This window comes from Moschus berezovskii, chromosome 6, assembly GCF_049115385.1.
Source record: "Moschus berezovskii isolate FMDL1 chromosome 6, NW_MosBer_1.0, whole genome shotgun sequence".
NCBI classification, from domain to species: domain Eukaryota; kingdom Metazoa; phylum Chordata; class Mammalia; order Artiodactyla; family Moschidae; genus Moschus; species Moschus berezovskii.
This window is the reverse complement of record NC_142465.1, coordinates 30,977,036-31,004,716: the sequence shown is the minus strand read 5'-3', so window position 1 is coordinate 31,004,716 and position 27,681 is coordinate 30,977,036. Positions and strand designations below refer to the sequence as shown.

The window sequence follows — 27,681 nt, the reverse complement described above, 5'->3', positions numbered from 1 at the left end:
TGCCTGCAAAGCAGAATTCATGATGCCTTGCTGAGAGGCAGTGCAGGGAACTGGTGGAGAGCATGGAGCCAGAGCCCAACTGCCTGGGTTCACATTTGTTCCTCAGTTTCCTCATCTATAAAATGGGGGTGATGGAATAGTATCTACCCTGAGGGTACTTGTGAGGGTTAAATTAAGTGCTTGGAACAGCAGTTGGCCTCCAGTGTAAGTACTACTAAGTGTTTGCTTTCATATTTTATTCTTTAACCTTTCAGTCCAGCTGAGCCTACCCAGATTTGGGTGTGAGAATGAGTGACTGGGGCTGTAACGGGGTGAACAACTTTCCAACACATCCCTGTGGTTGGGTGATTCCCAGCAGTGTTTATCCTTGGTCCTGGCCCAGAGAGCAGGATCAGGCTATCTGAGAGGCCTTCTGCTTTGGGGTGTGCGAGCAGCTGAGGAGGGTGTCAGTGTGTTCCACTTGAACTCATTTCCTCTTCCTCAAGTGGGAAGGTCAGCTTGGTGTCAGATTTGATATACACCACCATTTTTCCCTAAGAGAGTTTCCTGATTTTCTGCCTTTCCATCCAGCTGGATATATAATTATTTTATTTGGAGCTTTTAAGTGATCCTGAGGAGAACAGAAACAGCCCAAGGAAACAGGAGCCAATGAACAAGAAGGAAGGAGGACTGGGGCATGAAGACAGTACTGAGTTCTGAGGCTGGAGAGTGACCTCTTCCTGGAAATACAGACCCTGCTCAGGGAGGGGAGAGGGCAGCTCCCAGCTGATGGCCACGATCCTTCCACTGGGTCTGGGTTCCACTTTCCAATACACTCTTCCCCTAACCCCAATCCTGTGGTTCTCCCTGTCCGTTTATTATTTTTTGCCACCACTTCCCCACAGAACCACAGAGTAGAATTATAAGACAAGTGAAAGTTTGTCATGCTTGGGATCAGACCTAATGTTATCAAAATATGTCACATTCACTTTAATGATTTTTTAACAATAAATATGGGCTAATAGAAGAGTCAAAGGCAAATACAGATATATTTAATGTAAATATGTGAATATAAATACATGTCCATGTGTTAAAATACATATATTGATAAATATAAATATACATATAAACATATATAAAAAACTATAGGCTCCCTTAAGCCCCCCTTCATACCAGTGTCAAATGTTTGTAGTCTAGGGCATATATTTAATTTTTTTAAATAAATGAATCATACCATTCATACTGTTCTCCAACTTGTTTTTTATTTATTAAAGTATACCTTATTTTTTCTTTTTTTAAAAACAATTGAGGGGATGGTACTGATGAACCTATTTGCAGGGCAGATGTAGAGAACAGACTTGTGGACAAGTTGGGTAAGGAGAGGGAGGGGCGAATTGAAAGTAACATTAAAACATATACATTACCATGTGAAATAGGTAACCAGTGGGCATTTGCTATCTGAGACAGGAGCTCAAACCAGGGGCTCTGTGATGGCCTACAGGGTGCGATGGGGTGGGAGGTGGGAGGAGGCTCAAGAGGGAAGGGATACATGTATGCCTAGGGCTCATTTACATTGATGTATGGCAGAAACTGACACAATATTGTGAAGCAATTATCCTTCAATTAAAAATAAAGTTATTAAAAACAAAAACAATTGAGGGACATCCCTGGTGGTTCAGTGGTTAAGAATCCACCTTGCAATGCAGGGGACTCAAGTTCAATTGTTAGTCTTGGTTGGGGAACTAAGATTCCACATACTGAGGAGCAACTAAGCCCAAGCAATGAAAGGCCCCCCGTTCTTCAACTAAGCCTCAGTTCAGTTCAGTCGCCCAGTTGTGTCCAATTCTTTGCGACTCCAGGGACTGCAGCACGCCAGGCTTCCCTGACCATCACCAACTCCTGGAGCTTGCTCAAACTCATGTCCATTGAGTTGGTGATGCCATCCAACCATCTCATCTTGCTGCTGTGAAAGAGAAGTCACTAAGCCATGTCCGACTCTTAGTGATCCCATGGACTACAGCCTACCAGGCTCCTCCATCCATGGGATTTTCCAGGCAAGAGTACTGGGGTGGGTTGCCATTGCCATCTCATCTTACTGGATGCAGTCAAATAAATAATAAAATATTTTAAAATAAATTAAAAAATTAAATCCATAAGAAGACTATAACATTCATATATCTATGACATCTTTACATGTCAATATATATATAAAACATGCTTTTAATGTGCTGGAGAAGACTCTTGAGAGTCCCTTGCTCTGCAAGGAGATCCAACCAGTCCATTCTAAAGGAGATCAATCCTGGGTGTTCATTGGAAGGACTGATGCTAAAGCTGAAACTCCAATACTTTTGCCACCTCACGCGACGACTTGACTCACTGGAAAAGACTCTGATGCTGGGAGGGATTGGGGGTGGGAGGAGACGGGGACGACAGAGAATGAGATGGCTGGATGGCATCAACAACTCGATGGACATGAGTTTGAGTGAACTTCAGGAGTTGGTGATGGACAGGGAGGCCTGGCGTGCTGTGATTCATGGGGTCACAAAGAGTTGGACACGACTGAGCGACTGAACTGAACTGAACTGAAGCCTTGTTGGGCCTTTGGAAAGCATTTCAAGGTTTTTCTGTTTGAGGCTAGCAAAATCCTTGAGAGAGAGTGAGATTTGATGTTACTACCCTATTTCACAGATTAATAATAAATTGAGCTGGGACTAGAACCTGGCTCCTCTGTCCAGGCTCAACTTAAAAGTTCTTTCCACCATCCCATTACTGTTTCTTTATAAACATCAGGGATGTTGAGTGTTTGCATTATGTGGCTCAAATTGACATTGGTCGACACTTATTGATCTCTAAAGAACTTCCTTCTTCTTGTTAGAAGTAGAAGATGCATAAAAAAGGATGTTTTCTTCCCTTGAAGAGGGAAAAAATTCTAGAACATTGTCAGGGCACTGCCTGTTAAGGTGTAAGCAAGAGGAAATCAATATTGAGAGAACTGATGAATCATTAATCATTTATGGATCTCTTCTCTTTGCTGGTTCCCTCACTCTATGAGAGATAGGTAACTTCTGCAACACATATTGAACCCCTTCAGTAATATTACCATTTCAACGCTGAGATTCTCGAGTCATTCTTTTGTTTTGTTGGTTTGTTTTAAATAGTCTTCCCGGCTAGATTCTCAGCTCTTAAAAGCGGTTGACGGTGATGAAGAAAACCGGTAACACAGAAGAATGAGTTATCCAATAGAGTAAACTGGAACACAGAGTTCTGAACTGAATTCTTCAGAGGAGGAAGGGAAGAGAAGCCGTCAAGTGAATGTGCATGTTTGGGGACGTAGTTTGTACTGACCGAATACAAGCCATTAAAAACTGAAATATTCCACTGAGTTAATTTTCGTAGTTCTTCACTCACAGCCCCTACCCTACCCATCTACCCTCCACCCCCTTCAAGAAAATTCTTTCTCAAACAATCCCACTGATGGAGGGAGCAAGGCTGGAAGGCAGAGAGAGCTGTAACTCGCTACAATGCTTGCATCAGTGCCTCTCGGAAAACTACAGTTTTAAAGAATTCCTTGAAAGGCTACGCCCTTTTTTTTTGCTAGTAACCCAAATCGAGAGTTTCCAAGTAAGTTCTTCTTGTTGTCTAGTCTACTTCTCTGGAAATTTAAACTCTTTCCGAACTCTGACGATAAAGGGGAGGTGACAAACGCAGGGGGCTGGCCTTCACGACTGCAGATAAACCGCAGGAAACTGAGGAGGTCACCACCAACTGGAAAACGTGGGGAAATCCGCGCCCCCAAGAGGTCGTAACGTCCAGAGCAGCGGGATCCCGTCCGCAGGCATCACGTGACGACGCAGCGCGGCAGGTAAACTACAACTCCCAGAAAGCCTCGCTACCCGCCGGCGTTACGCAACTCTCGCTGATTGGTCGCTGGGGATATTTGAAAGGAGGGGCTGGCGCGGAAAAGGAAGGTTACATTTTTGGATCCTTGTGGAGTACTCAGTCTGGTGGGTAAGTCTTGGCCCTGGGAAGAAGATTGATCTCTAGGACGGTAAGGCCTGGAGGTACTCGTGAACGGGTGTATGCGCCGAGGTGATTGGAGCCCCAGCGCTGACTTAAGGGATAGGCCGGGCGGCTCCACTAAGGAAAGTCGGGAGTCCTCGGAGCATCCTGGTGGGCGCCGGAGAGCTCGATGGAGGCCTCTGTTGTGGGGCGTTGGTTGGTAGGGTGGGTAGTGAGGCCGGGGATAGGCTGGGAGGAAGGCACAGCAGAAGCGTCGGTTTATAATGGGAGCCCGGCGTCATGGCATGGGCTTTTTTTCCTATAGTATTTCTGATGGCTTTCTTTGCCCTCCATCTTCCGCACCTTCAAGCCCTTCTCCCGCCCTTCATTTAGCTCCTTTACAGATTTTCTCTGCCTTCCCTAATCCGTCTCCTTTCCCCCAGCCCTCCGGTACCATGAGGAGCTTCAAAGGAGTCAACTTTGGGACCCTGCTAAGCAGTCTCAAGGAGACTGAAGATCTGCTGCCTGACTTGAAGGTAGGCGCGCTGTTCGACTGTGGACACACCTGGCTTACAAAGCTGAGCTGTTTTGTTTTTTAACTTATTTGAAGAGACAGATGAGTAGGAGATCCTCTCTTGGGCAGTTTCTATTTCCTTTCCCCATCTCTTTCTTCTTCGTTAGCCTCATTCACATCTTCCTCTCCTCTTAGGAGTTCCTGACCAAGCTTCCCAGCTGCCGGTCTGATTCTGAGAGGAGACAAGCTTGTGATGCCATTCTGAGGGCTTGCAACCAGCAGCTGACTGTCAAGCTGGCTTGCCCTAGGCACCTGGGAATCCTGCTGGAGCTGGCAGAGCTGGCTTGCAATGGCTACTTGATGTCTACACCCCAGCGCCCACCCCTTTACTTGGAACGAATTCTCTTCATCTTTCTGCGGAACGTTGCTGCACAGGGAGACCCAGAAGCCACTCTCCGACTCGCTCAGCCCCTCCATGCCTGCTTGGTGCAATGTCCTCGCCAAGCTGCTCCTCAGGACTATGAGGCTGTGGCTCGGGGCAGCTTTTCTCTGCTTTGGAAGGGGGCAGAAGGCCTGATGGAGCGGCGAGCTGCATTCTCAGCTCGGTTAAAGGCCTTGAGCTTTCTAGTACTCTTGGAGGATGAAAGTATCCCTTGTGAGATTCCCCACTTTGCTTCTCCAACAGCCTGTCGAGTGGTCGCTGCCCATCAGCTATTTGAAGCCAGTGGGCATGGTCTGAATGAAGCAGATGCTGATTTCCTAGATGACCTGCTCTCCAGGCATGTGATCACAGCTTTGGTGGGTGAAGGAGCCTCTCCTGGTCCTCTTTCCCCCCAGAGGGCCCTCTGTCTCTTGGAGCTCACCCTGGAACACTGTCGTCGCCTCTGCTGGAACCACCACCACACCAGGGCCACAAGTACAGTGGAGAAGGCCCACGATTACCTAAGGAACACCAATCTGGCCCCCAGCCTCCAGCTGTGCCAGCTGGCAGTTGAACAGTTGCTGGCTGGGGAAGGAGGACCCCAGGCAGTGGCCAAACTTCTGGTCAAGGCATCAGCTGTCCTGAAGAGCAGCTTGGAGGCACCATCACCCCCACTGCGGGCACTGTGTGACAGCTGCCAGTTCTTTCTCTCAGTCCTGGAGCGAGGCACCAAGAGGCGCTATGGAGTTGATGCCATTCTGAGCCTTTTTGCTTTTCTTGGCAGCTACTGTTTCCTCATCCAGCAGCTGCAGGATGGTGTGAGTTCAGGACCCAGAGGTCGGGTGGGAATGTGGTTCTGTGGCCTCTCTATTGGGCTAGGGTCTTTGGTAAGATCTGGAGACCCTGGGTTCTGCCTTGGTAAGCTGCTCTCTGGACCGTGCCTGGCCAGCTAGCAAGCAGCCTCGTATATGCTGGCAGGGGTCCATTCTGATGTCCTTCTTCCTACTCCCCAGGCTGTCAGTTATCCAGGGCTCTGGGCCAGGCTTCAGCTTGGAGCTCCCTGCCCCTCAAACCAACCTTTCCCTTCCTTCCTCAGGTCTGTGGGGGCTCCTCCAAGCAGCTGCAGGCTTTGGTTCAGATACACTTTCAGGGACTTCACCTCTACACTGCGGTGGTTTATGACTTTGCCCAAGGCTGTCAGGTACCATTTGGAATCAAAAAACTTGGACAGGTCCTAGGATCTGGGGTTGCTTGACTGTCCTTGGTAGAGCTTTGAAGCTGCTTTGGGCCTGAAGTGGGGTGGACATCACCTTGGACCTCTTATGTCTCCTGTCTCCTCTCACCTTTCTTGTCCCTTCAGGAAGCTAATTTGGCTGACCTGGCCCGGCTAGTGGACAGCTGCAGATCTACTGTTACCTGGATGCTGGAGGCCTTACAGGACCTGTCTGGCCGAGAGCTGACTGACTACCTGGGGATGACTGGTTAGTACCATGGGTGTCAGGTGCAGGGTTCTTGGGAGAATCATTACTTGTTAGGCAGGCAAGTAGCACTTGCTGGATAGTTCTGACCTCGTTGGGATTCCCTGTGGTTTTTGGAGGCAGTGAAAAGATATTTATAAGTATCCATTACTCTGTATTTAAATCAGTAGAGAAGTGATGAGACTAATTTACCAGAGCAGATGTGATTTTTTTTTTTCTCATTGACTTTGAAAACTGACTTGGCATGTGTTTCATGAACATGTGAAAGTGAAAGTTAGTCGCACAATCGTGTCTGACTCTTTGCAATTCCACGGACTGTAGCCTGTCCCGCTCCGCTGTCCATGGAATTCTCCAGGCAAGAGTACTGGAGTGGGTTGCCATTTCCTTCTCCAGGGGATCTTCCCGACCTGGTGATTGAACCCAGGTTTCCTGCAATGCAGGCAGATTCTTTACCAACTGAGCCACTAGGGACCCCATGTAGAATGGTCATAATTTAAATTTTTTTAAACCAGGCAAAACATTCACATCATTCAAAATTCAAATTGCACAAAAGGGCAGACAGTGAAAAGTCCCTTTGCTCCTCCTAATCCTAGTAACCCAATCCCACTTTGCAGATACAGCTAATATAGTCAATTTCCTATGCATCCTGCTAGAGATACACTATGTATATGTACTATATGTGTATATACTATGTAATAGGTATATATTAGCCAACAGGCATATATATTTCCCCACCTTTTTTTTTCCTCCCCACCCTTTTTAATTGAAATAAACATAGGGAAAAATACTAAAGTTATAAGCAAACAGTCTGATGAACTTCTGCAAAGGGAACATACTTTGTAATCAGCATCTAGGTCAACTCAAAGAGTATGACTTAAACCCCCTGAAGACCCATCTGTTACTCCTTCTGGTCCACGCACCCCAACAGTAACCACTATCCTAACAGCATCGGTTAGTTTTGCCTGTTTTTTGTATTTCATAATAAATTTCCCCCTTAATTTACACAAAGCATGGGCCTTAAACCTAAAGAGTTCAGTCACTAGAAGGTTTTGGAAATTTTTCATATTCATATTTTCAGCTTGAATCTAGCCACAGAAGTGAAAAAATAGGAGTCACAAAAATTAACAGCATGAAAATTCTTCCCACAGAATACTGAAGACCTACTTTATTTTCTTCCAGCCATCTATATTGATAGCCAGGAAGCTGCCTAAACTAGAATTTAGGAAGAGGGTATTCATTCATTCAGTGAATATTTATTGAGGAGCTACTATGTGCTGCTAAGCACTGTTTTGAGTTCTTAGGTATGTCAGACAACAAAACAACGAGCTCTGCTTTCCTGGAGCCACATTGTGGTTGGGGGAGAAAGATCATAAACAGTAGGATAACTGAAGTACAACGTGTTAGAAAATGATCAGAAATATGGAGATAAAGGAAAAGTGGAACAGGAGAAGAAAGGGAATTAGGAGCTCAGGGTAGATGAGGGAGCAAGTTACCATTTAAATAGGTGCTCAGGGTTGGCCTCATGAAGAGGGTGACACACTCCCTGGAGTGTGGGAAGGAGTTGGCCAAGGAGGCACCTGGGAAAGTACATCCCTGGCAGTGGACGCAGCCAGTGCCAGGGCCCTATGGCAGGAGAGAGGTGGTGTGTGTTCAAGGACTGGCAGGGAGGCTAGTGAGGCTTCAGTGGACTGAGGGAAGAAGAGGGAAGTGAGGGACAGGCCAGAGTGTTTCCCCCAAAATGCTGACCTTTGGAGCAAGGTGAAGACAGATCAGTGTGTGAGGAGGGATGGGCCCTGTATGGGAATGAGGACTTGGCTCGTAAAACAAGGGCAGAGGTGGGACTTCCCTGGTCATCCAGTGGTAAAGAATTCGTCTCGCAATGCTGGTGATCTGGGTTCAGTCCCTGGTCAGAGAACTAGGATCCCAGAGCAACTAGATCTGTGCACCGCAGAGCAACTAGATCTGTTCACTGCAACTAGTGAGCCCTCACACCGCAACTAGAGAGTCTGTGCACCACACTAAGATCCCACATGATGCAGTGAGGATCCCACAGCTGGCAACTGAGACCTGACACAGCCAAATAAATAAGTGTTTCTTAAAAAAAAAAAAAGGTACAGAGCGGCTGGGTGATGTGAGGTTGCCTTCCAGAATGGAGGGCTCAGGCTGACTTGAAACCTGGAAGGGGAGAACGGCCCCATTCTCACTCCCTAGCAATGGGCGTTGCTGTCTAATCTGGGGACTGCTGAGCTGACCACACAGGTTGAGCATCTCTCTACTGCCCCTCCAACAGCAGAGGGCATGGAGCCATTCCTTCGGTCCTCTGCCCTCTGTTTCCCCTGCAGTCTCTTACACCAGTAACCTGGCCTACAGCTTCTACAGTCACAAGCTCTATGCCGAAGCCTGTGCCATCTCCGAGCCCCTCTGTCAGCACCTGGGCTCAGTGAAGCCAGGCACCTTTCCTGAGGTGCCGCCTGAGAAGGTATGCGGGTAGGAGGGGAGGTGATGTTGAGAGGGAGGAGGGGACTCGAGTGGCATGCAAGGGCCTGGCCAGGACCTTGGAGTAGAGAGTCAGGAGCTGCGTGTTGGCACCGGTACCTGGGGCGGTGTTTCCCAGACCTCACCTGTACTGTTATTTACTTTTTTTTGATTGACTGACTTTTTATATTTAGCCTTGTCCCCAGCTAGTGCTTTTCATCCTGGCTAGATGTTAGAATCGGGTGAACTGAAAAAAAAAAAATCTGAAGCCTGTCCCAAGCTAATTGCCTCAGACTCTCTGGCGCTGGAGCCCAGGCATCTGGATTTTTTAAGTTCCTTAAGGGGTTCCTTTGGGCAACCAGAGTGAGAACCACTATCATAAAGCAAGAATATACCCATGAAATGATGGGCTGGCTGGATTGGCAGGCGAGATGGGTCATAGAGGGCCTTGGGTTTTATCTGATGAGCCTCTCAAGGATTGATGTGGAGGCCTTGGGTTTCTCAAGGCCACAACCCAAGATGTTGCATCTTGGGTTTCTCAGCATTGCTGTAGTGAATGATTGGAGGGCAGGGACAACACTGGGCACCCAGGTGGCTCCAGCAGATGAGGTAGAAAAGGGCCAGCGTCTGAACTGAGGCAGCTTCCTGGGGGATGGACAGAAGTGGGTGGGTGCAAGAAGTCAAGGACCAACCAGAGAGTGACTGGCTGTGAGAGAGGGGGAAGGGAGAGGCCAGGATGGTCTTGCCTTTCCAAATCAGGAGAAGGTGGTGATTTGCTGGGAGGAGGGGGAGGGTCAGGAGGAGGAGCAGGTTTTCAGAGCTGTGGGCAATGGATATGTGGGTGGGATGGGTCGAAGCCTCAAGTTGAGAGCACCCAGGATATTTAGTTCTTAGGTATCTCCTGCCATGGGGCGAGTCTGGGGGCAGCAGGACCGTGGGGATGCACGCAAATACTCTCCCACGGTACGTACTCCTTGCACCCCTCTTCAGTTTGGTCTGTTTTCTTCCTCTGGTCAGTTGCACAGGTGCTTCCGGCTACACATAGAGAGTTTAAAGAAACTGGGTAAACAGGCCCAGGGCTGCAAGATGGTGACTTTGTGGCTGGCAGCCCTGCAGCCCTGTGGCCCCGAACACATGACTGAGCCAGTCACCTTCTGGGTTCGGGTCAAGATAGATGCTGCCAGAGCTGGAGACAAGGAGCTACAGCTGAAGTGAGTTGGTGGGGAAGGGGACGACCCAATCTCCTGGCCCCGACTGCTTTTGGCACTCAAGGTCACATTCATTCTCATGGCTGAGAAAGGCACTGTTCCCTCCATTCACTGTGATTGATTGAGCGCCAAGTATGAGCAGGCACGGGGCTGGGTTCTGGTGGGGGACAGCAGTGACAGGCGGTGTTCTTGCTTTCACCCCTGGAAACTGAGCTCAGCAAACCAAGGCGGGGACTCCTTGGCGTGGGGCCAAGTCTCCCGGGTGCTGAGCCTGCCCTCTCTCAGGACGCTGCGAGATAGCCTGAGTGGCTGGGACCCGGAGACCCTGGCCCACTTGCTCAGGGAGGAGCTGCAGGCCTACAAGGCAGTGCGGGCCAACACGGGGCAGGAACGGTTCAATGTCATCTGTGACCTGCTGGAGCTGAGCCCCGAGGAGACACCAGCCGGGGCCTGGGCCCGAGCCACCCACCTGGTGGAACTGGCTCAGGTGCTCTGCTATCACAACTTTGCCCAGCAGACTGACTGGTGAGGAGGAAGGGCAGGGGAGGCTACTCCTGCTTCTGGCCCTGGGTCCTCTTACCCTTTTCGGAGTCTGTTTCCCTCTCCACGTCCCTGAGCGCCCCCTGTAGTTTGTGGTCATGGGGACTCTTGAAGGGTGAGGCCAGCTTGCTGCAAAAGGCCCTTCCCGGGACACTGCGGCCAGATCTCATGGTTAAGCCCGGCTTAAGTGCATCTTCTGACAGCACTGCCCTCGATGCCATCCGGGAAGCTCTGCAGCTTCTGGAATCTGTGAAGCCTGAGGCCCAGGACAAGGATCGGCTTTTGGATGATAAAGCCCAGGCCCTGCTGTGGCTCTACATCTGTACCCTAGAAGCCAAAATGCAGGAGGTGAGTGCAGTTGCTCTGGGCTGAGCAGGACTGGGTTCAGGGATTATTTTCCATGGACCCTAGCAAGCTAGCTGTTGTTCAGTCACTAAATCGTGTCTGACTCTTTGTGACCCTATGGACTGTAGCACACCAGGCTCCTCTGTCCATGAGATTTCCCGGGCAAGAATACTGGGAATTGACAATTCCTTCTGTGGGGGATCTTCCCAACCCAGGGATTAACCCTCTTCTCCTGAATCACAGGTGGATTCCTTACCACTGAGCCACCTGGGAAGCCCAGTAAGCTAGAACCAACCCTGCTTTTCACCCTGATTGCCCCATCCAGGGTATTGAGCGGGATCGGAGAGCCCAGGCCCCTTGTAACCTGGAGGAGTTTGAAGTCAATGACCTGAATTATGAAGATAAACTCCAGGAAGATCGCTTCCTATACAGTAACATTGCCTTCAACCTGGCTGCGGATGCTGGTGAGGGCCATGAACTTATCGAGGTCGGATGCGGCCTCCTCTATGGCCTCCTAAGAACAGGATGGGTCCCCAGCTGTGGGAGAGGCTCCCCGTGAGTGGGAGGCGGGCACAAGGCAGAGACTGTTATGGGAAAGATGACCACATTTCCCCAGGTGGCCCACACTGAGAGAATGGCTGGTCCCTTTCTTCTGATTTACAGCACAGTCCAAATGCCTGGACCAAGCCCTGACCCTGTGGAAGGAGGTGCTTACTAAGGGGCAGGTCCCCGCTATACGGTGTCTCCAGCAAACAGCAGCCTCCCTGCAGATCCTAGCGGCCCTTTATCAGCTGGTGGCAAAGGTAACGGGACAGTGTGTTGACACAGACCAGAGACTCAGCTCCTTCACCTTCTTTGGCCTGTGTCCCAGCTGGGAGTCATGTCACCCAGTGTACACTCTGTCACCAACCTCCCCAAGTCTAAACACAAGGCCTTAGGCAAGTTGCTTAACCTTCCAAGCCCTTGTTTCCTTATTTCTAAAAGGAGAGTAACAGGACTTCCCTGGTGGTCCAGTGGCTGTTTCCACTCTTCCATTGCAGGGGAATGTGGGTTGGATCTCTGGTCATGGTATTAACATCCTACATATAACACGGTGCAGCCAAAAAAATAAAATAAAAATAAGATAAAATGAGGGTAATAATAATATTAACTCAGCCTTTTTATCATTCAATAAGATAATGCATGGAAGATGGTGTGTGTAAATGGAATACTCAAATGATAGCCATAATTGTTAGTAATTATCAGATAATTTTTTTGAATATTTATTTTTATTTATTTATCTGGCTGCCCAAGTCTTTAGCTGCGGCATGTGAACTCTTAGTTGTGGCACATGGATATAGTTCCCTGGCCAGGGATAGAACACGGCCTCCCTGCACTGGGAGCACAGAATCTTAGCCACTGGACCATCAGGGAAGTCCTAATTATCAGAAAATTTGAGACGTGTATACTCAGGAAAAAGTGCACAAACAGCTGTAGACACAATGTTACATTTTTACATGCAGTGCTGGGAGGTATCAAGGACTTCCTGAAGTTCTTCTCTGAACTCTACATTAGGAACCTATGAAAAAACGAAAAGAAACTTTGTACTGTGGGTGTTAGGCCACTTTCCTAGCAGGAGGAGCCTGGGGAGGCTGCCTGAGCCCCAGATTTAAATCTTACCTCTACCACATACCTGTTATGTGGGCTTAGACAAACAGCTTAATCCTACATAAGTGTCAATCTCCTCATCTGTAAAATTAGGATTAGAATTGTTAACGAAGATAAAGTGAGCTGGTACGGTGGCTGGCACACAGTAAGTGCTCAGTAAATCCTGGCTGTTGATGATGGCTGGCATGCGAGCTTTAGAACAGAAGGGAGGGGGCAGGATGGCTTGCACACACCCCCGGCTGCCCTCCTCTCCGGCTCCTTAGGGATGGCCAATGGTTGCGCTGTCTGGGTGGCCACATTCCAGCCAGACCCTCAGATTAGACCATGTGGAAATGAAGGCTTGAGTACAAACTGGGTAAATGCATTGTTTCCGGCCTACCAGCCCCTACAGGCTCTGGAGGTTCTCCTGCTCGTCCAGATCGTCTCACAGAGACTGAAGGACCATGCGAAGGCAGCCGGCTCTTCCTGCCAAGTCACCCAGCTCCTCCTGACCCTCGGCTGTCCCAGCTACGCCCAGGTACAAGTGCCAGCCACCCCAGATTGTGGACCTGGCTTCGGGGACTGGCTTCTCTTCTCAGAGAAGATGGGACACTAAAGGGGCAGCTTCTCTGCTCTCTGCACCACATTTGGCTGAAGGATCGTAAAGGGTGGTTGGGAGGCAGCTGTGGGAAGAGGAGGCATCTCCCTCCATCTCCCAATTGTTCACTGTCTTACATGGCCCAGTAAGACAGAGCAGCAGTAGGCCGTTTACTAATCCTGTATTTCCCAGTGGTTTCTGGTGCCCTGGCTTGTTCACTGAGGGCTGTTACAATGTGTCCTCACCAGTCTCCTGGCCTCCAGTTCCTTCCTTTTCACTACATGTTCTAGCATGATGGTTTCAGGCACAGATCTGATCTTACTACCTCTTTCCTGCCTAAAGCATTTTGTGGCCTTTTCCATTACCTGAGGGATATGGTCCAGATCCTTTATTCTGAATTGCACGCCTTCTATACATTGGTTCACTCTTCTTCTGGCCGCTCCCTACCATGAACCCCATCTGTACCACTATATTCCTTGTATGGGCCTTGCTGCCTTTGCCTATGTTAATCCCTCCACCCTAAATACACCCTCACCCCCACTTTTTTTTTTTAAATTGGGGTATAGTTGCTTTTCTCCCTTTTTTTTTTTTTTTTGTTCAGCAAACACGTACTTTCTTTTCAAGGCCTAGCTAAATGGTCTCCTTTGTAAAGCATTTTAAATGTCCTCTTCCTCATGGGCAAAATCAACCACTTTTCCTGTGTCCCCACACCACTGATGGCATTGTATCATGATGAGATAGGTATGCCCTGCTCCTATCCCCCGCCCCCGCCTCACTGCACTGTAAGCTGTTGGGTAGAAGGGCCTGCTTACTGCTTATCCAGCTTTCTCTGTCTAGCTTAGTGGTTAACTAAATGAGCATTTTAGTAAGAGAATAATTCCTATATGTGTGTGTGTTAGTTGCTCAGTTGTGTCCAACTCTTTGCAACCCCATAGACTGTAGCTCACCAGGTTTCTCTGTCCATGGATTATAACATTTGAGATAATTTAATATTTAACTGGAGGTATTCAACATTTTGCTTGCGAATACTTTAATACACTTTAGTTTGAGCAGTCTGACTGCCTCATCATCAGCATGCTCACAGAAACTCTGATTGCTTCCTCAGGCGCACCTGGAAGAGGCAGAGTCGAGTCTGAAGCTTCTGGATCGCAGCACAGACACATACCTGCTCCTCTCCCTGACCTGTGACCTCCTGCGAAGTCGGCTCTACTGTGCTTGCCAGAAGGTGCTAATTACTTTTTCGATCTCTGAAGGTCCTGGGGTTTGGAAAGATTTTAGGATTCTCCAGATATCTGTCTGGCTCCTGAGGTTTCTCTGGAGCTGGGGAGAACATTCCTGGCCCTGAGAAGCAGAGCCATCTCCTCACATTACCTTCTCCCAAGGATCATTCACCAGTGCTTCACTAGGAGCCACTCCACCATTTTCATCCTTTTCTAGCTCTCTCGGGGACAAGGAGCAAAGTCTGTCCAGTGACCAGAAATTGGGGTAACACTGACACCCTCAACTGGGATCCATCTGAGGGATCTAAAAGGCTGGGATTTCTCACACACGAGCAATGTGACTGGGTATCTTGTGCCTTTAGTTTTCTGTCCAGCTTTTAACATCTGAAAAGCAGGGGGTTGAGCCACGTGATCTCTAGGGGTATCCCAAGCTCTGAATTGCTGATCTGACCTCACTCACTGTTCTCCTCTGCAACCCTACCCTCTATCCCCAGGTGGCTGAGGGTGCTGCTCTGCTGCTGTCTGTGCTTCAGGACCCTGCCCTCCAGAGGGCATCCAAGGCCTGGTACTTGCTTCGTGTCCAGGCCCTGCAGCTAGTGGCGGTCTACCTGAGCCTCTCGTCAGACAGCCTGATGGCCCCGCTGTGGGAGCAACTGTGTGCCCAAGGTGAGAGAAGCGCGCGGGCGGGCCTCCTTGCTGGGTGTGTGTGGTTTGTCCACTGTCCCCTCTGCTGTCCAACTGCATGGACGAGCCTGCCTAGAAGCTGCCCAGAGTAGGCTTGGGATAGCAAATGAGTTTCAGTTCACTTGCTGACTCTAATCGATTGCTCAGTGACCACCCTGAACTGACAAGGATTCTAAGACTGGTCTTAGGGGGAAGGAGTTCTATGACTGATTATCTCTGTCTGCCTTAAGCACGGAAGCAGAGGGTGAGAGCCTGCTTTGCGTTTGCTGTCTTAGTATTTGAAGGTGGTGGGAGCTCTGGCCACGTCATCTCCCTTCTTGTCCCTCCCACCTTCCCCCCACTTGCCCAGGCTGGCAGACACCTGAGATAGCACTCATGGACTCCCATAAGCTTCTCCGGAGCATCATCCTCCTGCTCATGGGCAGCGACGTGCTCTCAATTCAGAAAACAGCTGTGGAGACGCCATTCCTGGACTATGGTAAGCCTGAAGAGGAGAGCCAGTGTGGGAATGAGCAGACTAGTTGGTAGGGCTGGTGGTTTTGTCTCCAGAGGATTCAGGCTATGGATCCTGGTTCCACGTGATGATGATCTTGTTTCCTTTGCTGCAGGTGAAAATCTGGTACAAAAATGGCAGGTTTTTTCTGAGGTGCTGAGCTGCTCGGAGAAGCTGGTCTCCCGCCTGGGCCGCCTTGGTAGCGTGAGCGAAGCCAAAGCCTTTTGCTTGGAGGCCCTGAAACTTACGACAAAGCTGCAGATACCACGCCAGTGAGTACAGGGCCCAAGAGCCTGGTGATTACCAAACCTGAGTGCCTACAACCTTGACCGTGGGTTCCCAAACTGGTCCACAGATTAACATGTTATGTTTGGAAGCATTGGTGGAAGGATGCATTCCATGACAAATAAGTGGGAAATGCTGAGTTAATCAAGATGTTTTTATTTCCTATTGTGATTGTCATTGAGTTGCTAAGTTGTGTCTGACTCTTTTGCGACCCTGTGGACAGTAGCCCCCAGGCTCCTCTGTCCATGGGGTTTCCTATAGGACTTATCATATCCCCCAGTATGCTAATACACGTTATAAATCTCCAGAAGGGAAGTCCAGTATACAGTGATTCCCTAAATCTCTTTTCAGTGAGGAATTCGATTTAGGAAATCCTGTCCTTAGGCACCAGGATGGGCTGGTTTGAGAGATGAGCACAGAGGGTTTCCCCAGGGAGTGCCTAAAGTCAGCTTTAGGAGGAAGTAGAGGCTTTCTGGAGACTGGAAAAGACTACAATGGTTCCCCCTGGGAAAGGGCAGATAGAGACCCTCCAGGGAAACAAGGAATTTCACTGATGGGTCTGTCATCACCTCTCCCAACCAGGTGTGCCCTCTTCCTGGTGCTGAAGGGGGAGCTGGAGCTGGCACGCAACGACATGGACCTCTGTCAGTCGGACCTGCATCAAGTTCTGTTCTTGCTCGAGTCTTGCACAGGTAAGCAGCCAGGCCCCCACACCCGTGGGTGGTAGTGAGGGTGACGCACGCACTGTAACACAGCTTTACATGTCAAGATTTGGTTCCCTTCTAAATCATGGACTGACTTCTGGTCCCAAGGCAAAGCTCCCTTCACTTCAGTCAGACCATTGGTGTCCTCACTCCTTCAGATGGCCTGTCCAGGACTAACCCTACCTGCTTCTTAGTTTGCAGCGCTAATAGATTTTAATTTAAATAAAATTGAATATTCAGTGCCTTGGGTACTCACCACACTTCCCATGTTCAACAGCCACGTGTGTGGTTACTGTATTGGGCAGCACAAGTGTAGCATCCTCAGAAGGGCTTAGAGCTAATAATAAAATATTGCACTTATGGTGGTTTTTTTCTTATCAACTACTTTTACCTATAGTATTTCAATGGACCTATACAAAACCCTGGGAAGTCAAATGGGAATGTCGAGTTTTTCCATTTATAAATATAGAAAAGTTGAGAAAATTCAGTGTTTTGGGCCAGGATCATGGGGCTAATCAGGGGCAGGAGCCAGGATTAAGACTGGGGCTTCTGGATGCCGGCCTGCTAGCCTGAACCATGCAGCCTTCTGAGCTGCAGATATAGGGACTCTGTGGGTTGTGCTGATCCATTGTTAGAAGGGAAGAAACTGTTAGGATTTCATCAAACACCAGTAAGCTATGGGACTTCCCTGGTGGTCCAGTGGCTAAGACTCCATTCTCCCAAAGTAAGGGGCCCAGATTCCATCCCTGGTCAGGGGAACTAGAGCCTACCTGCCACAGCTAAGAGTTTACACGCCACAACTAAAAGACACCGCATGCCGCAAATAAGATCCCGCCACAGCTAAGACCTGGCACAGATGAACAAATAAGTAAATATTTTAAAAAACAGTTGTGCCAATATCTAGTATGCTAGTACAGTAATATATATGAGCCATTAGTAAGTATTAAAATAATGCAGATGAGGGCATCAGCCGCTGGGGTAGCTCAGGACACACTGGTGTCATTTCTCCTAATTTTGTAATGCTTGTTCCACTCTCTGCTCAGAGTTTCTCGGACTAGCACAGCACCCGGAATCTGTGAAGAAGGTCCACCTGCAGAAGGGGAAGCAGCAGGCTCGGGTGCCCCATCCTCCAGAGCTCCCAGAGGAAGAGCTTATTCTAAAAGGCCCTGCCTTGGAGCTGGTGGCCACCGTGGCCAAGGAGCCTGGCCCTGTAGCCCCTTCTGCTAACTCCTCCCCGATCCTGAAAACCAAGCCCCAGCCCAGCCCCAGCTTCCTGACCCACTTGCCCACCTGTGACTGCCCGCTCTGTGCCAGCCCCGTCCTCTCTGTGGTCTGTCTGCGCTGGGCGTTGGTCACGGCAGGGCTGAGACTGGCCATGGGCCATGAGGCCCAGGGGCTGGATCTGCTGCAGGTGGTGCTGAAGGGTTGCCCTGCAGCTGGTGGTCGCCTCACTCAAGCTCTACAGGCTTCCCTGAATCACACAGCACCCCCTTCCCCTGTCCCAGGCCTCTTTGATGAGATCTTGGCTCAGGCATATACACAGCTGGCACTGGAGGGGCTGAGCCAGCCATCAAACAAGAGCCTGGGAAAGGTCCTGGAGTCAGGGTTGAAGTTTGTGGTGGCGCGGATACCCCACCTGGAGCCCTGGCGAGCCAGCCTGCTCTTGGTCCAGGCCCTTGCAAAGCTGACCAGCCTCAGCTGCTGCACTGCCCAACTTTTTGAAAGCTCCTGGGGCTGGCAGCCACCATCAATAAAGAACTCCGCAGGCTCAGAACCCTCTAAGCCTCGGAACCAAAAACAGTCGGGACAGTCCAGACGAGGACGCCAGCAAGTGGGCTCTGCTACCCTGCCCCTCGCACATACCTCTCTGAAAGGTCTGGAAGGTGGAGGACCACCCTGTACACCTAAGCCCCCAGGCCGGGTCAGGCAGGCCGGCCCTGGGGTACCCTTCACCGTATTTGAGGAAGTCTTCCTTACAAAGACCAAGCCTGAGGTTCCCAAGGCCCCCAGGGTACAACGGAGGGTCCAGACACGCCTCAAGGTGAGGTGGGGCTGTAGCTGTGTGGTACTGGTGTTGGATGAAGGTGGTCCTGGAGAAGAGTTCTGCAGGGCAGGTGTTTCTATGGAATAGCTTCCCAGGGCCGGGTGGGGGCTGTAGCTCTCCTGTTACCTGTCATAGGACCCCTTATATCTTCCATAATGAGCCCTAGTTCAAGACCTCATTTTTTTCAGACAGAAGGGACTTTTCTTAATTCTAGTCTGTTCCTTTCCCTTTTCATCTTTTCTCTGGATCTTCTCGTCCTTCTCCCTCTCCCTCCTTTCACACCGGAGTTCAGTCAGTTCAGTTCAGTTCAGTCGCTCGAGTCGTGTCCGACTCTCCGCGACCCCATGAATCACAGCACGCCAGGCCTCCCTGTCCATCACCAACTCCCGGAGTTCACTCAAACTCATGTCCACAGAGTCGGTGATGCCATCCAGCCATCTCATTCTTGGTCGTCCCCTTCTCCTCTCACCCCCAACCTTTGGAGTTACTGCCCCTGATTTGAGTATGGCCGATTATGCAGGTTAATTCTTAAATCTTTCTCAAGGGCCTCAGCAATGGCGCCTCCACAGCGCCACCTCCTGGCAGCCCATGTCTTGTCACTGAAGGCCCTCTGGCCCTTTTCCCTTTCCTACCATTCTAGGTGAACTTCAGTGACGACAGTGACTTGGAAGACCCTGTCTCAGTTGAGGCACAGCTTGCAGAGGGGTCCAAGAGACAGGGCACTGCTTCCCGGGGCCGGGGCCGGGGCCGGGCCAGGAAGGACCCGAGTGTGAAGACTAATTCGGTGGCTGCATCAGGCAGTGCCTCCGGCCTCAGTGGCAGAAGCCGGAGGGTCAAGAAGGTGGCATCAGGACATTGTGAGGAGCTGGGCCCCGAGATGATGAGGACCATCCCTGAAGAGGAACTGACTGACAACCAGATGGAAATGAGCTTTGAGATCCTCAGGGGCTCTGATGGGGAAGACTCAGCCTCAGGTGTGAGGGCAAGAGTGGAAGGCAGAAGTCCATTTTTTTTTGAGGCTGCCCTTGGGTCGAAACACAAGAAATAACTGGGACCAAAGATGGAACAGAAAGAAAGTTCTTTTGCTGGCTCTGGGACTGGACCCTAGAAGGGAGAGCAAGGGGATGGCAGCAAGAGGGAATTCTTATAGAAAAGTCGTGTCGTCTGCCTAGGTGGGAAGACACCAGCTCCAGGGCCTGATTCAGCTGTAGGAGAATGTGAGGTGTTGAGACGGGATGCCAGCAAAGAGGAGCCCGTCCCTGGCCCAGACAAGGAGAGAGACATGGATCTGGGTCCCTGGTGCAGACTCCCCTCGGCCCCCATAGCCATTGGTAAGTATGTTGACCACTGAGATCTGATCATTTGATCCCAGTGCCTTTCCGTTCTGTCTTTGGTTCTGGTTTTGGATCCCCATCTGGATCCAGTAGCCTTGTACATGGGTCTGAATCCCAGCATGCTCTCTACCAGCTGAATACTAGCCACTCTGCCTCTCTGAGCTTCAGTTTACTTACCTGTCAAATGGAATTGGGGGAGGGTGGAGAGAGTGGCTGCGTGTAAATTGCACAACACCGTGCTTGGCACACTGCCCTTCAGAAATGGTAGCTGCCGTTTTCCACGTGGGAGGGGAGATGGGCACTGGTTCTTAGAAAGAGTTTCTCAGGAAGTCAGGGATTCATCTATGTCTTGCCCTTCCTCTAGGTGTCTCTACCCTGGATTCCATCTGTCACTCACTGAGCGGTGCTTTCCGTGGCGTCAGTCACTGCCCTCCTAGTGGGCTCTACGCCCACCTCTGCCGCCTCCTGGCCTTGTGCCTGGGCCACCGGGATCCCTATGCCACCGCCTGCCTTGTCACCGAGTCTGTCTCCATCACCTGTCGCCACCAGCTGCTCACCCACCTCCACAGGCAGCTCAAGTGAGTGGCCCCATCCCTCAGGCTTGTGCTGGGACAGACTAGAGGGGAGGCTCCAGACTTTGAAGGAGGGATAACTCACCTCCACTTGTGTCGCCTACAGTAAGGCCCAGAAGCGCCGAGGATCACCAGACATAGCAGACCAGTTGCAGGGGCTGCACCTCCAGGAGAAGCCTGGAGACATCCCTCTGGCACGAATCCAGCGCCTCTTTTCCTTCAGGCCTTTGGGATCTGGCCACTTCCCCCAGCCTGAGAAGGACAGCTTCCGGGAACGTCTTGCTCTGATTTCCAGTGGTATGGTGGCAGGCATCGTTGGCTCTGCTGTTCTTTTATGCATCTTCTTAGGGAAGAGTTGGGTGAAGGATCTTCAGGCATTAGTTAGTTTACACACAGATTTATGATCCTTATAGTAGAAGGGCATGTCATACTTTGCCACCGATTAGTCATTTTGTTACCCTCACCAAATAGACATAACCTTAAATCTAGAAGTCTTTTTTTTTTTTTTAATATCAAGTTTGAGTTACCTGCAAATTCAGTGTCTTTCCTTCTTTAGAGCTAAGTTCAGGTGTCTGGAGTTTTCCTATGCTAACATGAATCATGTTCACTGATGATTTGAGTGCCTCACTGCGAGTGGGAAGCGGGGAAGGGGGTGGGTCGGAGGAGGCAACTTTGTCAGTCTCTGTAGGGACACAAGGAAACACAAAACTTGGTCTATCTCCAGGGACTTGTTAGAGCAAGGGAGAGCACTTTGAACTCCAGTGATCAGGGAAGAATTCTAGGAGTTGTCTTGAGTGACGGACAGGGACTGAGTGCAGGAGACAGTGGAAAGAATCCCATGTAACAGCTGAAATAACTCGGGACATGTCCTGTGTGCCAGGGGTGACCGTGTGTGTGTTGGCCCTGGCCACCCTCCAGCCTGGAACCGTGGGCAACACCCTCCTGCTGACCCGGCTGGAAAAAGACAAACCCCCAGTCACTGTACAGATCCCCACTTCCCAGAGCAAGGTAGGTTTCCTGGGGTCAGGGAGCAGAGTTGGACTGGGGTAGGCTTCTGGGCTACCTGTGGCTGGGGGATGGAGAGATGGTGGTCCCATGGACAAGCGGAACTTAGTCAACCGCATCTCCAAAGCTTTCTGTGAGTTCGGCCTTGAAAGAGTTTGACGCCATCCAGAAGGACCAGAAAGAGAACAGCAGCTGTACTGACAAGCGAGAATGGTGGACGGGTCGGCTGGAACTGGATCGTAGAATGGAGGTGTGTGTTCCCAGTGTGGCATGGCGTTGGGCCTGCCTAGAATATCTCCTCTCTCAGGGGTCCATCCTAGGTCTGTGCTGAACTACCTCAAGTCCTTTCTGGAGATGTTGCTGTTTTTCAGTTGTGTCAGACTCTTTGTGACCCCATGGACTGTGGCACGCCAGGCTCTTCTGTCCTCTGCTCTCTCCTGGAGTTTGCTCAGACTCATGTTCATTGAGTCAGTGATGCTATCTAACCATCTCATCCTGTGCCACCTGCTTCTCCTTTTGTCTTCAGTCTTTCCCAGCATCAGGGTCTTTTCCAATGAATTGGCTCTTCACATCAGGTGATCAAAGTATTGGAGCTTCAACTTCAGTATCAGTCCTTCCAATGAGTAGTCAGGGTTGATTTCCTTTAGGATTGACTGGTTTGATCTCCTTGCAATCCATGGGACTCTCAAGAGTCTTCAGAACCACAATTCAAAAGCATCAGTTCTTCCCACTCAGCCTTCTTTATGGTCCAACTCTCACATCCAAACATGACTGCTGGAAAAAGCTTAGCTTTGACTGTATGGACCTTTGTCAGCAAAGTGATATCTCCGCTTTTTAATACACAGTCTAGGTTTGTCATAGCTTTCCTTCCAAGGAGCAAGCATCTTTTAATTTCATAGCTGCAGTCATTGTCTGCAGTGATTTTGGAGCCCAAGAAGAGAATCTGTCACTGGTTCCACTTTTTCCCCTTCTGTTTGCCATGAAATGATGAGACCGGATGCCATGACCTTAGTTTTTTTCATGTTGAGTTTGAGGCTAGCTTTTTTTAGTTTTTTCTTTCACCCTCATCAAGAGGTTCTTTAGTTCCTCTTCCATTTCTGCCATTAGAGTGGTATCATCTGCATTTCTCGGGTTGTTCATATTTCTCCCAGCAATCTTGATCCCAGCTTGTGATTCATCCAGCCTGGCATCTCGCATGATGTACTCTGTATATAAGTTAAATAAGCACAGTGACAGTATTCAGCCTTGTCGTACTCCTTTCCCAATTTTGAAACAGTCCATTTATCCGTGTCCAGTTCTAACTGTTGTTTCTGGAAGTGTAGGCCTAAATAAAAATTGGGTTACTTGGGAAGCACTTTAAACACGAGCACAAGGGGACTTCCCTGGCAGTCCAGCAGTTAAAGTTCCATACTTCCTCTGCAAGGGTACCAGTTCAGTCCCTGGTCTGGGAATTAAGACCACTTCCACACACATGTGCGGCAAAAACAAACAAGAGTCCGAGACTTGAAGGGGCTATGGCAATGAAGTATTTAAAGATAAGTACAAAATAAGAATTTAAGGCCAAGTATCATCCTCCTAGGGCTTCCCAAGTAGCTCAGCTGGTAAAGAATCTGCCTGCAATGCAGGAGACCCCAGTTCTATTCCTGGATCGGGAAGACCCCCTGGAGAAGGGATAGGCTACCCACTCCAGTATTCTTGGCCTTTCCTGGTGGCAGCTAAGATGGTAAAGAATACGCCTGCAACGCAGGAGACCTGGATTCGATCCCTGGTTTGGGAAGAGTCCCCAGAAGAGTGCATGGCAACCCACTCCAGTATTCTTGCCTGGAGAATCCCCATGAACAGAGAAGCCTGGCGGGCTGCAGTCCATGGGGTCTCAAGGAGTTGGACACATCTGAGCAACTAGGCACAGCAGCACATCAGACTCCCAGCCATAATTTTCATTTCATTTCCTGACTTAGCTTTTGCCCACCTGTTTGTATTTATCCAAATGTAGTGATTTATTACAAATCTTATCAATACTCCCTTAGAGTCTCAGCAAATGAAAAATGTTTCTCTCTTGCCTTTTATGTTGGTTGTAAGATAAATAAGACATATCCACTCATTGGAAGACCCATTTCCTTGTCTCCAAGATGGTGCCTGTGGGCAAACAAACTTGGTTCCTCTCTTACTGATGGTTCTGTTCTGCATCCAGGTTCTCACCACTGCCCTAGAGAAGTGCGTGCTGGGCTGCTGGCGGGGGTTGTTGCTGCCATCCAGTGAGGACCCCGGCCTTGTCCAGGAGGCCTCCCATCTACAAGAGTCACTACAGGAATGCGGCTGGAGATATCCCGACCCCACTCTGCTGAGAGTGAGTTGAGAAATCAGGGAAGAGGGTGAAGCTAGCCTTACCTCTTTCCCACCTGCCATTGCGGATGGAAAGGGGAGCTCTTGTACTCACTGACCACTGGTCCCCTACAGATCATGCTCAGTGGTGCCAGTACCCTCACCCCGCAGGACGTGCAGGCCCTGGCTTATGGGCTGTGCCCAGCCCGGCCAGCTCGAGCCCAAGAGCTCCTGGGTGAGGCAGTAGGGCGTCTCCAAGGTCAGACGGCAACAAGCAGTAGGCATCTCGTGTTAGTGCTGGACAAGGTAAAGAGCCAGGGGCCACATGGGTAGCATCTGGTGGGCAGTGGGCACCTCCTCTCAACCACACTCCTTCTGCCTCCTGCATACCCCTGCCTCAGGACAGTAACGTCTGAGTGCTTTTTGCCCAGGACCTACAGAAGCTGCCATGGGAGAGCATGCCCAGCCTCCGGGCCCTGCCTGTCACTCGGCTGCCCTCCTTCCAATTCCTACTCAGCTACTCCATCATCAAAGAGGTGTGGGGTTCAGGGAATGGAAGCGGGGGTGATGGGTAATTGGACAAGAAAAGGCAGAGAGATATGGCAGGAGAGGAAGGCGGTCTTAAGAAAGGAAAGGGACTTGGGTTGGCTGGAGCTTGGGTCCTCTGACCAAACTGGGAGGCTGATCACTGGTGTCTTTCCATCAGTCCGGGGCCTCATCAGTGCTGAGCCAAGGAGTGGATCCTCGCAGTACCTTCTACGTCCTGAACCCTCACAATAACCTGTCAAGCACAGAGGAGCAATTCCGAGCCCATTTTAGCAGGTCAGGGGGAGAAGAGTAAGAAGGGTGGTGGGGAAGGGTAGACACAACACAGGGGTAAATGCCCTTTTCTCTAGAATCAAATGTTGCAGCCCACCTCCTTCCTAGTGTCCCTTCTGCCGTTTTTGCCACATGACCCATCTTACTCTGGCTGCACCACACAGCGTGTGGGACCTTAGCTCCCTGACAAGGGATCGATCCCCCGCCCCCTGCACTGGGAGTGCAGTCTTAACCACTGCACCTCCAGCTAAGTCCCTTCTCACTGCCTTTCCTTGCAGTGAAGCTGGCTGGAAAGGGGTGGTTGGGGAGGTGCCGAGCCCAGAACAGGTGCAAACGGCCCTGACGGAGCGTGACTTGTACATGTGAGTGCTGAGGGCAGGGAGGTGGGGAGAGGGACAGTCCCAGAGGGTGGGTATCATCATGGTCTGCTCTGGGGCTTTGGAGCCCCTGGCTGACTGAACAACTCTGGAGGCAGCACAGAGGCCTGGCCCTGTGAGGTCAGTTTCATTTCACCTCCTTCTTCCTCAGCTACGCAGGGCATGGTGCCGGCGCCCGCTTCCTGGACGGGCAGGCTGTCCTGCGGCTGAGCTGCCGGGCAGTGGCCCTGCTGTTCGGCTGCAGCAGCGCAGCCTTGGCTGTGCACGGAAACCTGGAGGGGGCTGGCATTGTGCTCAAGTATATCATGGCTGGCTGGTGAGTCTCAAGGGGCAAAGTCTATTCAAGGTCCCAACCCCAAATGCTTTCCCAGGTCTGAACCCTAAATCCTTGCTGTTTTGTGCCCCATTTTCCTCCTATCCTAGTTCCCTGGCATGCTTGGACCTTTACCCCTTTGTCATCTATCCTCCTCCTGGAACTATGGGCCAAGGGGCTTTCTCATTGGTTTAATCCCTCTCAACTCATTCACCACCACAAATCATTCTGCCCTAGGTTCTGTTTTTGAGCCCTTACTTTGTATTTCTTCCTTCTCTTTTCCCAGCCCCCTGTTCCTCGGTAACCTCTGGGACGTGACTGACCGTGACATTGACCGCTACACAGAGGCTCTGTTGCAGGGCTGGCTTAGAGCAGGTTCAGGAGCCCCCCTTCTGTACTATGTCAGCCAGGCCCGCCAGGCTCCCCGACTCAAGTACCTTATTGGGGCTGCACCTGTAGCCTATGGCTTACCTGTCTCCCTGCGGTGACCCCTTGGAGCTCTCCTGTTGCTGATAAAAGCTATGTGACTATTCTACCTCCAAACTTAGGTTTGGCCCTGAAGATAAATATTTTAAGTGATTTTCCCCAGTGTTTTACATGAAAGATTTCCTTTTAATTTTAATATAATAAAGATACATTACTTAAAATCCTGTTTTGTGTAGTTTCTCTGAGAATATTTGAAGATAAGACTGTTGCCCCTTTCCCACTATGTGGTACTATAGATAAGAATAACTTGCAGCAGTCCAAGTCTGAGAGCCTTGGGAAGAAAGGCAAACCACAGGAAAAAGATGGACCTGGCTTGGCCTCAGCAGACAAAGCTAAAGGAGAGCAGGGCATCAAAATGATCTAAGTGGGGACAAAGCCCCAAGGAAAGGTAGAGATAGATCCATTGAGAATGTCTTGGCCAGGCACACTCATATCTATCTTGACTTTCTGCCTCTCGTATCCTGGGAATGACATTAGCTTTACTGCCTTAGTTGCTCTGCCCCCTCCTAAGTGGATATTGTCCATCCCCCACATTCAGCTATTACACTTGTCAGTGCCATGCACTTTAGCAGCAGGTTCTGGAGAGCTGCTGTAGCTCAGATGGTAAAGAATCTGCCTGCAATGAAGGAGACCTGGATTCAATCCCTGGGCCTGGAAGATTCCCCCAGAGAAGGAAATGGCAACCCACTCCAGTATTCTTGCCTGGAGGAGCTGTTAGGGTCCAGAGTCGCCCTTCCCTCAAAGGAACAGAGGACACTCACGATAATGCAAGACACACAGCGAGTTGGACCCCGGCTAGCTAGAAATAAACCTCGCTGTGTGTCTTGCATTATCGTGAGTGTCCTCTGTTCCTTTGAGGGAAGGGCGACTCCGGACCCTAACAGAGCCTTAGAGGACTACAGTCCATAGGATGGCAAAGAGTTGGACACGACTGAACAACTAAAACACACACACACACATTGGGAAGTTTTGCTATTTATGTATGGTTTTCCTCTCCCCAACTAGATTGATAAACTCAGAACTATGCATCTTACACTCATGTACCCTTCACTTCTGCTGCTGCTGCTGCTAAGTCACTTCAGTCGTGTCCGACTCTGTGTGACCCCATAGACGGAAGCCCACCAGGCTCCCCCATCCCTGGGATTCTCCAGGCAAGAACACTGGAGTGGGTTGCCATTTCCTTCTCCAATGTGTGAAAGTGAAAAGTGAAAGTGAAGTCGCTCAGTCGTGTCCGACCCATAGCGACCCCACGGACTGCAGCCTACCAGGCTCCTCCATCCATGGGATTTTCTAGGCAAGAGTACTGGAGTGGCTTGCCATTGCCTTCTCCGACCCTTCACTTCTAGCACATGGTAAAACACTGTTGATTAATAAAGCTACTGCTGTACTCTGGTTCATAACGTGCCTCCTTCCTGTTCTCTCAACCACCAGACTCTGGCTTCATCTGCGCGAAGCATCCCTTTCATAATGCTACTGTCCCCCGCCCCATCCCTTGCTCCTTGAAATTCCAGGGCTTCTTTCTTGCCTGTTGTCACCAGGTTTATACCACCGCTGTGGTTATGGTGTATCTGTGCGTCTGTGCTGGGTCTTCGTTGCTGCGCGGGTTTTCTCTAGTGGCAGGGATTGGGGGCTACGCTTAATAGTGGGTGTGTGAGCTTATTTCGGTGGCTTCTCTTGTTACGGAGCACAGGCTCTAGGCGCCCAGGCTTCAGTAGCTGCCCCTTGAGGGGGCTGCACAAGGGGCTTTGTTGATCCTTGGCATGTAGGATCTTCCCGCACCAGGGATGGAACCCGTTTCTCTTGCATTGGCAGGCGGATTCTTAACCACTGGACCCCAAAG

The 27,681-nt window shown here is 50.2% G+C and overlaps 1 protein-coding gene across 1 annotated transcript; it reads left to right on the top strand.

Annotated features, from left to right (window-relative positions):
• The first annotated feature begins 3,931 nt into the window (after positions 1 to 3,931).
• Positions 3,932 to 25,985, top strand: ESPL1 (extra spindle pole bodies like 1, separase). The gene is made up of 31 exons (XM_055396328.2): positions 3,932 to 3,987; positions 4,422 to 4,514; positions 4,688 to 5,731; positions 6,010 to 6,114; positions 6,274 to 6,394; positions 8,734 to 8,870; positions 9,884 to 10,077; positions 10,360 to 10,599; positions 10,818 to 10,962; positions 11,285 to 11,423; positions 11,623 to 11,762; positions 12,989 to 13,123; positions 14,289 to 14,408; positions 14,898 to 15,069; positions 15,437 to 15,565; positions 15,696 to 15,852; positions 16,448 to 16,557; positions 17,613 to 18,610; positions 19,254 to 19,587; positions 19,786 to 19,944; positions 20,312 to 20,525; positions 20,626 to 20,816; positions 21,400 to 21,527; positions 21,652 to 21,774; positions 23,716 to 23,871; positions 23,982 to 24,152; positions 24,278 to 24,382; positions 24,553 to 24,668; positions 24,944 to 25,027; positions 25,194 to 25,358; positions 25,642 to 25,985. The coding sequence occupies exons 2-31, from the start codon at positions 4,434 to 4,436 to the stop codon at positions 25,841 to 25,843; spliced, it is 6,315 nt and encodes a 2,104-aa protein (XP_055252303.2). The 5' UTR covers positions 3,932 to 3,987; positions 4,422 to 4,433; the 3' UTR covers positions 25,844 to 25,985.
• The last annotated feature ends 1,696 nt before the right edge of the window (positions 25,986 to 27,681 follow it).